General features: G+C 37.8%; 1 protein-coding gene across 38 annotated transcripts in view; it reads left to right on the forward strand.

The window, feature by feature from the left end:
- camk2b2 (calcium/calmodulin dependent protein kinase II beta 2) overlaps nucleotides 1–12707 on the forward strand; it is a 102397-nt gene that overhangs the window by 11299 nt on the left and 78391 nt on the right. For all 38 annotated transcript variants that reach the window (XM_089126293.1, XM_089126298.1, XM_089126295.1 and 35 more), the window contains exons 3-4: nucleotides 9801–9860; nucleotides 12145–12199. In XM_089126293.1, coding sequence (XP_088982419.1) covers nucleotides 9801–9860; nucleotides 12145–12199 — 115 coding nt within the window. The remainder of the gene's footprint in view (nucleotides 1–9800; nucleotides 9861–12144; nucleotides 12200–12707) is intronic.

Genomic DNA, 12707 nt, shown 5'->3' on the forward strand with positions numbered 1-12707 from the left:
ATGATGTCTATTCTGAATAAGTCGAAATAGAAAAAAATACCATATTAAATCTAGTTTATGTCAAAATCCCATGCTTACTATGGTTCAAATATAGTACATTTTTGGCATTTTTCGGTGACTGTACTGAATGAATTATGGCAGCATGGATGAGTCTACAGTAAATGACTAGGCGAATATAAAAATGCCAGAGCTTGTAGTTGACGTGTTTGTTGTGGTGCTGTGTGATATTTTTGGAGAACAGGCCCGTGTGTGTGTGTGTGTGTTTTGGGAAATGTTGGCTCACAAGGGCAATCATACGGTCTGCAGGTCATCACAGGCAGCCTGACCGTTTGGCACACCACAGACAGAGCGTGTCTGTGCGGCCAACATGCCAAGAGCACAGCGTTCATCTCCCCACGGAGCGCAGACATACGTGTACATGCTCGAACACACACCCACGCTAGTGCGGAGGGGCTTCACTTCTCAAGTACTCAAACACAAGGGGCTTTTGTTTGACTGTTTGAAAGCTGCGCTTCTGCTGCCATCCTCAAACAAAGCAATGCCACACTTCAAGTGGAAAGATTTCAGATTGCCGCCTTGTCATCGCTGCTGTTGTTTTGACTCAGCATTTGACCACATCTGACACCTCACTGACGCCCATGCAATGATTCGTTTTCCGTGTATTCGTATTATTGTGGTTTGCAATGGAAACAGGGTTTAGATGTCATGTGAAGGCAATGTCAGTGCTGAAAGAGTTAATGCAAAATGTGGCAAGTTGAAACTGGAGCAAATGTGAGGGGGCGGGGCCAGGGTTGGGTGATTGACACATAGAGCAGCCAATGACTACGCAGTTCCCTTCCTCAAGAAGGGTTCTCTTATTACGCAATGGACCCTTTTCACAGACTGTTAAGACATGTTTCCACTGCTATTAACTTTGAAAATTGAGCAAATTTGTAGGACCGTGAAACGATTAATCGCGATTAATCGCATCCAAAATAAAAGTTTGTGTTGCATAATATATGTGTCTGTATAATTATTTTGTACATATAAATACACACACATGCATGTATATATTTAAGAAATATTTGCATGTATATATATTTACTCAAAATAATATTATATATAAATATTTGATACATTAATAACGCATTTTTCTAAAATATATACATGCAAATGTGTGTATTTATATATGCAAAATAATTATACACACTACACACATGTATTATGTAAACACAAACTTTTATTTTGGATGCGATTAATCATGATTAATCGTTTCACAGCCCTACAAATTTGCTTTATATTTTCACTTTGTCGGCGTGATACAGAAATTGTAATACTCTTTTCTTCCCTATTGTGACGCATATCTGTGTGAAGCGGCTTTTCGAACAAGGAAAAAATGTTGAGTGGGACTTGATTGTGTGCATTGCGAATTGATTGGATGGATGTGGTTTTCTATTGGTGGATCTCATGTGAGTGACAGGTTGCCCCGCCCTCACGCCAATAAACATCATCAGAGAAATGCAGCAAGAGGGACAGGAAGCTATTTTGATTAAAGATTACGAGGCACATGAATTTAAAAAAATGATAAATCATTTATAATAAATACTGCAATATTCCATACAAAACAAGAATGGTCCGTTTTGATTTCATGGTGACATTTCTAATACTATACATTGTGTTTTATTATCGTTTTGCACTGATACTGTTGGATGAAACCAAACTTGAACTGACTTGAGCTTTGTAGTGACATATGTAGAGCTGCTAGCTGAATCGACTCTTTTATAATTGGTGAACGTTACAGTTATTGAATCAACACTGAACTGAATTGAGACGAATAATATTTTGTAAAAGCATATTGAATTTTGTCTCATATTTGATGGTTTGCATCACTGATTCTGTAAAGCTGCATTGAAACAAACTGTATTGTATAAATAAAGGTGATTTGACTTGGCGTGAGGGTTTCTAATACATTGGTTGATGGATTTGACATCTTTCCACTGACCACTCTTGATCATTCTTTTTTTCTCTCTCTCTCTTTTGGAAAAATCATAGAAATGCTACCATGTTTTTTTTTCTTTTGCTTTTCGATCAAATGGGAATGCATGATTGATTTTTGTTAGAGTTTCTGTTTACGACCGTATAGTTTACTCAACTTTGATGAATTCCACTTTTAAGGGCCTTTAAAGGGGTGATGAACTGAGAAATCAAATTTTCCTTGAACATTTGGCATCTAAGAGGTCATCATATAAGAATATCCTGTAAGTTTTAGAACTGAAAATGTTCTTATTAGTCCAATAAAAGCTTTTATTGACACCAGGCATCAATAAAATGTATGACGTCAAAGAGGATAAAACACCACCCCCGCAGAAAAAGATCAACCCCTACTTCAACACGGCCGGTTTAGCCCCGCCCACCGATTAACACAGCTAAAAAACAAAGGCCTACCTCATGATGACAAACCGGATCGAGATTGAAACTCATTATAATATGCAAAACTGTTTTCCACTCACAGCAGTGGGCGTTTACTTCCAAGTGTTCAATGCGAAACGCCCATAAAAACCGAGTGTTTTTGAGCCGGAAATTGCCTATTACTTATTCATTTTGATGTTTTTGAATGTAAAAACCAAGCGAACGTCATAACAATATAAAAAAATGTAAAAAGTCAGTTCATGACCCCTTTAAATGTGAAAAGGATCCATAAGAGCTGCTTTGGGAAGTTGTGATTTGCTGTGAATATGATCGCAGAACCTGCAATGCAGCATGGAGTTGACCTGGATTTACCCGAGTGTCACACACACACACACACACACACACACTCTGGAACGTTTAGCAGGATTGAACCTGCTAGGTTGATCAGGGCCATCGACTCAGTGATTGTTTCCAATTATAACAACCTACCACTAGGAAAAATAACGATTGTTTGAGCTGTAACTGTTTCTGACAGGCCTATTATCCTGACATGCTTCTGGATGCTACCGTGAGCTGCATGTGATTGCATGTTGGTGTGTGTGTACAATCTTTCATTTACCTCTTGGTGATTTTTCTGTGCTTCAGAAATTGCTTGTATTTAGTTGGACCATGCATTTTGTTGTAATATGTTCTTTATGTATGTGAATGATTATGATGTTTCTCATTTGGATAAAAGCATCTGCTAAATGTACAATGAATCAATTCCCGATGGATTCCCAAGTTTTGGCCTATATATCTTTTCTTGTGGAATTTCCCATTCTACTCCACTCGAAGTTTGCGTTGCTTATAACTTGCATTTGGGAAGTTTGGGCATCTGTCGTCTTAAACGTATAAGGAGAAGCACTTTTAAACTGGCTGTTGCCAACAGAAGAAAGTCTTTGGCTGGTCCTTTTTATTTTTATGATTTGAGCATTTAGAAACAATTTATGAGGCAGTTGTCAGATTGCATTGGTGACTTTAAATTTAATCATGAGCTTGGTAAACAACTTTGAGAATTTGATTGATGTTTCCCCATTCAAAGATGGCCGCCGAGTGAAATGACTTGGTAAAACCTGGATTTTTATTTCATTTTTCAAAGCTTTAAAGTCTCCCTGTGGTTTTCTGCCAAAATAAAAGCTTGATAGTTTAACGTTTAAAAATGAAGAAATCAAGACATTTATAAATGTTGTAGTTTTACTCTAAAATTATTTTTTTCTTACTTGTTTTTATTTTTATTTTACAGTAAAATATTGTTATATAATCACAAAAATGTGGGCCAAATTGTGCAACTCTACAAACAGGCTTTCCATTCACATTTTATATCGCAACTGCAATTTTTATCAGAACAAAACCCATTTAGATGTTTTCTCCCCCTAATTGTGCAGCCCTATCCCGTTACACTCAGAATTATGGGAAAATGACTTGGGAATGCCATTTCATGAGTTAATAATTGACATATTGATGGGATTTAGGGGGTACATTTAAATTGAAAGAAGTCTTAGAGTTACAGCAACAAAAACAACCTATTCAAATCTAATTAATAGATAAGACTTTTGTGAGTGTGTATTTTTTTACTAACATAAGTGAACTTGAGAGAATGCATCTTTAACCCCTATAACTAATGTGAGTGATGTGAACAGGTTAGTGTACTGTGGCTGTGGCGTGTGGTTCATTACTGTAGTCTGAGTTGCACTGATCGGATCGGCAGGGTCTGGTGCTTTTTGCTGCAGAGGCGTTTTGTGGTGTTTGGGTGTCAGCATTCTCACAGCTTCACACCAGTCACTCCGTTCAATGTGACAACTTCTCGAGCTGTTGTGTGTGTGTGTGTGGATTTTTTTTTTTTTTTTGGTGTGTTTGTGAGGGTTGCAAAGAGGCCTCAGTGATGTTCTGTAAACGGACTATAGCTTCAATAGCAATTTAAATGGATCATCTAATGCATTTTTTTATGTAATTGCATTTCGTCCCTGAGGTGGTCTACTTAATCTACACTACTGTTCAAAAGTAAAATCTGTTCTTTAAAACTTTAAGCAAAAAGAGAATTGTTTTTATCATGGTTTCCTCAAAAATATTAAGCAGCACAATTTTTTTTAACATTGATAATAATACTAAATGTTTCTTGAGCATCAAATTAGCATATTCAAATGATTTCTGAAGGGTCATGTGACACTGAAGAGTAATAATGCTGAAAATTCAGCTTTGATCGCAGGAATACATTTTATAATACATTAAAATATAAAAGTTATATTATAAAATATAACTTTTAAACTGTTTTTTGGTCAAATAAATGCATAAGAGACTTCTTTCAAAAACATTAAAAAATCTTCCTGATATCAAACTTTTAAATGTTACTGTATTGAATCGTTCACATTTGGTATGTTTGGTTGGATTTTGTCGCTTACTGTTATTCGCCTACTATACATTTACCTAAAGGATTTTTAGGAACACCATACTAATACTGTGTTTGACCCCCTTTCGCCTTCAGAACTGCCTTAATTCTACGTGGCATTGATTCAACAAGGTGCTGAAAGCATTCTTTAGAAATGTTGGCCCATATTGATAGGATCGCATCTTGCAGTTGATGGAGATTTGTGGGATGCACATCAAGGCCACGAAGCTCCCGTTCCACCACATCCCAAAGATGCTCCATTGGGTTGAGATCTGGTGACTGTGGGGGCCATTTTAGTACAGTCAACTCATTGACATGTTCAAGAAACCAATTTGAAATGATTCCATCTTTGTGGCATGGTGCATTATCCTGCTGGAAGTAGCCATCAGAGGATGGGGACATGGTGGCCATAAAGGGATGGACATGCTCAGAAACAATGCTCAGGTAGGCCGTGGCATTTAAACGATGCCCAATTGGCACTAAGGGGCCTAAAGTGTGCCAAGAAAACATCCCCCACACCATTACACCACCACCACCAGCCTGCACAGTGGTAACAAGGCATGATGGATCCATGTTCTCATTCTGTTCATGCCAAATTCTGACTCTACCATCTGAATGTCTCAACAGAAATCGAGACTCATCAGACCAGGCAACATTTTTCCTATCTTTTGTCCAATTTTGGTGAGCTCTTGCAAATTGTAGCCTCTTTTTCCTATTTGTAGTGGAGACAATGGCGCCACCAGGGGGTGGCCAGGCCGACTCCTGGCCACCCCATTGGCCACCCCAATGGCCAGTATTAATTTTTGTAGCATCAGTTATGCATTTTATAAATAAGTCAAAAATATTCTTAAGTAAAAAGAAGACGGGGAATTATGTGTCGTGACGTGCTTTTTAAGTGCCAAATGGTATACAGCAGCTTTTAGGTGTGTTTTTGCCACGTTTGGACAGGCAGGGATGCAAACAGCGCGCTTTTCGGCGCCTCCCGCTTTTTTCACGTCAGTTTGGGTGACAAAGTCATCTGAAGTCATTCCATAGCTTAATGTGAGGGACAGAAGTATATTTACATCATTAAAGTATAAACTCGTTTTCCCTCCTCTGCGACTGTCATCATCCTCCATCATTCAAACAGCATGACGCGCGCCTCTTGGATGCACGGTAAAACTCTCTCCAATATGATATATTGACATTATAAATGCATGATCTGTAGATAAAAGTCTGTATATTCGCATAAAATTACTTTATTTTCTTGGAGTTTGTTGCTGTTTTTAAGCGACTACCGTGTTCTGTTAGATCACACATACATATCACAAGGATTTTGAATCGGCATCAAACGCACAATAACTGTGAAACAAAGGAACAAATCGCACTTGGATTTGTGTGCTCAACATTTTTTCGATTTGTGACATGAGCTTTTAAATGCACATTTATGAAGCGCAGTGCTGCTGCACACTGTGACTCCATGTTGCTTTGAGCACATCATTCTGCACCCGCGATGTTTTTCATGTAATCATGCAAGAACGGGCTCAATCATGGGTTTGCGCACTGAAATATTATTAAAAGCCAATATATTTTGTTATACCTAGCCTGCTCAATACATTTTAAATAAGCATAATTTAATTGTATATAATTTATTTGTAGTTTAGGCTATGCACTTCTGAATTCTTGACAGTAATATATAAATATAAAATTGTGACATGATTGCCTGATTGAATTTTAAAAGAGAACTAATAGTAATTTGTTTTTATTAACATATTTAGATTTTATAAAATTACTGTGCAGATTTTTTCAAGAATTACTTTTTGCTGCTGATGTATACACTCATTAAGTGTATTAAAAATTCATAATACATTTATGTAATATTTAAAGGTGTTAACTGTAATGTTACACTGCAAACTAATAACTTAAAAATGATTAAATTCATCACAATTATGTAAGTATCTGGAAATTTGCTGTGGGGCAAGGACCCTTATATATCATATAATATATATCATTATATACAATGTAATATATATTAGTTGGGCCCTACTAATATCATTAGTAACATTAAATATTACACAATAAACCAAAGTATATCAGTAGGAGTTTCCTTAAGTCTTTCTGATAGTTTTCTACAGGCTGGTTTATTACAACAGTAGAAAACAATTCTGAAATTATGGTTTATACTGTAGTTTTGGTGTGCCACCCCAAGATTTTAACTGGCCCCATCTGGCCACCCCTACGAAAAATTTCTGGAGGCGCCACTGAGTGGAGATGAGTGGTACCCGGTGGGGTCTTCTGCTGTTGCAGCCCATCTGCCTCAAGGTTGTGTGTGTTGTGGCTTCACAAATGCTTTGCTGCATACCTCGGTTGTAACGAGTGGTTATTTCAGTCAAAGTTGCTCTTCTATCAGCTTGAATCAGTCGGCCCATTCTCCTCTGACCTCTCGCATCAACAAGGCATTTTCGCCCACAGGACTGCCGCATACTGGATGTTTTTCCCTTTTCACACCATTCTTTGTAAACCCTAGAAATGGTTGTGCGTGAAAATCCCAGTAACTGAGCAGATTGTGAAATACTCAGACATCAACAACCATGCCACGCTCAAAATTGCTTAAATTACCTTTCTTTCCCATTCTGACATTCAGTTTGGAGTTCAGGAGATTGTCTTGACAAGGACCACACCCCTACATGCATTGAAGCAACTGCCATGTGATTGGTTGATTAGATAATTGCATTAATGAGAAATTGAACAGGTGTTCCTAATAATCCTTTAGGTGAGTGTTTAGTACATGCATGTGATTTCGGATGCAGCTCTAATGATGCTGGGATGATAGACAGCGGGCTGTGTCTGTTTATCAGGACTGAATCGTGAAGCGCTGGAGATAATCTGTGCCCTGTTTCCCAGCTGTCCTCCTTCCCGTATGACTCATGCATGGCAGACAGCAGGAGTGTGCCGGAACGTTCCACGTCTCTCGTCTGTTAGTTTGCGTCTCTCTCTCCGTATCGTGCAGATTCCTTCGAGTCGAGTGTGTCCTCCACAGTCAGACTAGAAGAGGTTGCACTGGTTGGCCGTTGGCGTGTGGTTTACAGTAGATCCTGTGGTCTGCATGATGCTGAGCGTGACCTTTGCTGCCATGTTTGAAGTGATGTACAGACTGCTTTAAATGTGCACTTTAAAAAGGTTTAACCAATGCGAATGGAGCAAGAACTGTTTGACTGATGGAAAACAACCGTCACTGCCCTTCAGAACTTTTAAAAAAGCTTTGTTCAAAAGATTTGAAGTGAATTATGAATGTGATTTTTCTATTTTCACATCAAACATCATGCATTTATCCTCCCATGACAACTTAAATCGGTTATTTTCAAGATATCGGTTCCATTGTGTGTTTGATTGATCTACGAAATGCACAAAAAGTTTGGAGTCAGTAAGAATCTTTTTTTCTATTGAAGAATTGAAGACTTTTTATTCAACAAGGACACATTAAATTGATCAAAAGTGACATTTATAGACATTTATAATATTCCATTTCAAATCAACACTGTTCTTTTGAACATTCTATTTGTCAAAGAATCTTGAAAAAATTTATTATTGTAATTTTAAGCAGCTCAACTACTACAAGAAATTGTTACATTTTTAAAATAAATGCCTTCTTTCACAACATTAAAAATCTTACTCACCCCAAACCTTTGGATGATACTCTATATCTTGCATTATAGGAGCAAATAAGTGCGTATGCTTTCTGATACAACACTTTTCATGACACTTTTCACAATTTAAATGCAAAATTGACCCAGTTTACAATAAGTAACAATATGACAATAACAATACAATGAAATGATCAACTAACTACAACCAATTATCTAGCCTTGGACGTTAAATACAGATGAAAACGGAGTCTAAAACGCCTTGAGCTTGACAGCTTTCCACCACTTCCAGAGGTAGTCGAAAACGCGTTAAATGGGATAAATGATTATTTTTTTAAGCGATTAATCTAGCGATTATTTTTCAGATCTATCGATTAATCTACTCATTGAGGGCGCTGTGCCGCTGGCCCTTGATAAGTATAAGTGGTCTTATTGTTTATAAATATTCATGGTTTTATTGTGCAGGTTTCATTCATTTTCAGAATCTTTCAGCATAATGCAATGACTTTCTCCGCCTCTAAAACGACTTTTTCACTGAGCATGTGTGGGCGGGAAAAAATAATTAAGAAAACCACTTGTCACGATCAGTAGATAAAATAGTGGTAACGTACTGTTTCAGCATGATAATCAGACATTTCAGTATGGTATATTTGCATCAGCGTGATTTTCTCACAGTCTGCAGAACCTTCAGTGTTATTTTTTAATGTTTTTTAGATTAGTTATTGTTAAAATAGTTTCAAGTTATTATTTTTTTATGGTTCAAGTTTTATTTTTTGTTAATCACCCTGATCTGCTGTAATGGGAAGATTGTCACATTTTTTTAGTTTTGTTTTTTGGGTTCAGTTGAGAATGGAATTGGTCAATCATACTTGATAATCTGGCATATGTTAGTTAGTTAGTTAGTTAGTTAGTTAGTTAGTTAGTTAGTTAGTTAGAGCTTGATGTTGAGGTTAAAGGGATAGTTCACCCAAAAAGGGAAAATTCTTTCATCATTTACTCACCCTCAAGTTGTTTCAAACCTGTATGAGTTTCTTTTTTTTGCTGAAGAAGATATTTTGAAGAATGTCTGTAGTTAAACAGCTGATGAACCCCATTGATTTTTATAGTATTTTTTTCCTCTATACTAATGAAGTCAATGTACCAACTGTCTGGTTACCCATATTCTTCAAAGTATCGTTTTGGGTTTAACTAAAATTCATGTGAAATTAGCATAGTTCATAGTGGCTAAACTTCAATTACACAAAAGATTTGTGGAATCTCTTCATTGGTTAAATTAAGTTTTGTTTACATTAAAAAATATTGCACTGCACATTTAATCAATCTGCAACTTCTCCATTACATTATCGATCCAATTGTTTTCCCAGATCACCAGAAGCTGGAACGGGAAGCTCGCATCTGCCGTCTGCTCAAGCATCCCAATATCGGTGAGTCTGACACATCGGCTCTGGAAAGATGAGTGTGTAAAATGGGTCATTCATTTAGAATAAATGTAAAATTATTTTTGAATTTGGAGCTTTCGAGAAAAGACTGAGAAAAGCCGGAAAATAAATTTTTGACTTATGTGGATGAAAGACAACAACTCCCAGAATTCGCTTCGCTCCCCTAGGAAGCCACGCCTACCGGTAACAGAGTGCAGTAGTTAAACAACAAGTTTAGGCTACTAGTGAGTCTCCGTGACGAGTCTGCCCGAAAATGTGTTTCGAGATCGCCCATAATGTCTGGGATTCGGCTTTTGCGTTCTACAGTCGCCAATCATTATGTTTACTGTGGCGAGCGGGACGACTGAGGGCCGCGGGAGAACGGCGCTAGGCCGGTGGCGTGATTACCGATGAGAGACAATCAGAATGAATTCAGTTTGATTGAAACAAAAAGTGTGCATGTAAACAATGAATGGCGACTGCTGAAAGCAAAAGCTGAATCCCGGACATCGACGGCCGGACATGTCCGGGAAAAAGAGGATGGTAACCCCGACTACTCAGCTTTCTCCACAGAACAAGAGTCTGCTAGCTTAGCTTCCAAAAAAAAGATGGCTGACACAATGTCATCATTCTGTGAGTGAGATCCCAGTGAGAAAACATGCGGGACAGCGCCTACTACTGACTGTAGTCTTTAGCCTCTGGACAAAACAATCCTCAGATGATGCAAAATTATGATTTTCGCAGGATTTTTTCCAGACAAAAAATACATAAATCTCTCGTCTCAAGGGAATATGAGGGTGGAAAGCATGGTTATTCAAAAATACTACAGGTTTCCTACTAATTCAAAGCTTAATGCTAAATCCTGAAGTATCCCTTTAAAGTTAGCTTCACAGATGAACCTGAACTTCTCCACTCATGACAAAATGAGCTAGAGGGACAGTGATATAGAAAGCTTTCCTGTTAACACTTTCCCCGCCAGCGTTTTTGATCATTTTCACCAAAGTTTCATGGCCCCCAGAATATTTTGTTGTATGAAAATCTGAATATGCAATATTTCAAAAGAAAGAACAGAGACTCTGCTTTAAAAAAAAAAAAACATACATTGCTTCATACCTTCCTTTTTATCAACGTGGGTTTTATCAATGTGGGTAAGTTTCGTAAAAAAAAGCAACATTTTGAGCAAAAAGCTGAGGAAATCGAGTTTTTGTCAAAGACAATCCAGGCTACGTCCACGTTAATCCGGATACATTTGAAAACGCCGTTTTCGTTTAAAAACGCTCTCCGTCCACACTAGCGTTTTCAAGCATTTTCCGACGTTTCAGTGTGGATGGGAAAGTAAATTTACTTTACTGCGCATGTGTGAAACTTCAAATAAATAATAACAAAATAAATAATAAAGTTATCGCACAATTCTGTTAGAGAAAACTAAACTGTAAGAAACAGGATCATTTTATTTAGCAAAATATCTCACCATCACCGATGCATCCAGGTCGCATTCAGTCACCATATGTTTGGTCTAAAACGCAACTGCTCTCCTGTTTTCCCGCAGGACAGCAAATGTGAGTACATTATCTGTCATCTTTGCACTACTGTGCTATGAAGAATGTGCAAAGTAACATATTTTAGCAACAGTGTAAAATTGAATAGCACATAACAGGCACAATAACTACCGATAAACATGAATATCTATTGTTACAACATGGATCGCATGACTAAACTTACGTCATCGTTTTCAGATACCTCCGGCTTCACTGTCCACACTACAACGCGAAAACGGCGTTTTCAAATTTATCCACTTTGGAGAGCGTTTTCAAAAAGATACGTTTTCGTTGACTTAAAAATGGAGAGAATAATAGTGTGGACATGGCGCCAGATTGGATTCAGAACGATGATCAAAACACAGATGGAGTCGATCGAGTCCTTCAAAGCTGCACAGTCCTGTAACTCATCCTGGGTCGACATTCAGTAACATTAGACAGTTTTGATTTATATGCTGTTTAATGTTGATCATCTCATGATTTTACATATGCATATACTTGCATATGATATCGCTTGTTTCTGCTTCTTCTTTGCCTGTATTTTAATCAGGAGATTCAGTAATCTTTCAAAAGATGTGTAATAGCGCCCCCTACCGTATAACAGTGCAAACACGGAAATCCGTAAAATTCTGTCAGTGGCGGGGAAAGAATTAATTTCATTTCATGATCTGCTCTTTGAGTTGTGCTCTGAGTGAGTGAATGGCAAATGAAAGTATTTGATGATATTATGACTTTCTTCATCTTTAATGCAGTGCGGCTCCATGACAGTATATCAGAGGAAGGCTTCCATTACCTCTTATTTGACCTGTAAGTGTTTCCATATAATGTGCATAATATCTCTTTCTCTCTGCTTTGTTTCTGCTCAGTGCGCTTCAACAGACGCCCACCCACTCTACCTTCCCCATAGCATCCCTCCCTCTCTCTCTCTCTCTCTCTCTCTCTCTCTCTCTCTCACACACTCGAGAGCCAGTTTCCATAGCAACAGAGCCGGGCTGCCCAGTCGAAGAGAAATCCTGCATCAGGGGTTTCCCCCCCGAAGCCCCAGTGATCTCTCTTCTAGAGGATTCCCCCATCCATACTCTCTCGCTCGCTTGCTTTCTTTTCCTGTCATACGCAACCATGCACACACATGCATGTCTGTAAATTAATATTACAGCTGTCTTGAGTTTGTCCTATTTAACTGTGCTTGTTTAATAAATGTTGATGTCTTCATTTATATATATTTTAACGTAATTTACTGTTGCAAAAGTGAAGTATGACTTCAAAATCAACCTAACCCAACCTAACCTAGCATAGCCTAGTATTTCTTATGCTA

Source organism: Pimephales promelas, chromosome 23, assembly GCF_988280905.1.
Source record: "Pimephales promelas chromosome 23, fPimPro1.hap1.1, whole genome shotgun sequence".
Taxonomy (NCBI): Eukaryota; Metazoa; Chordata; class Actinopteri; order Cypriniformes; family Leuciscidae; genus Pimephales; species Pimephales promelas.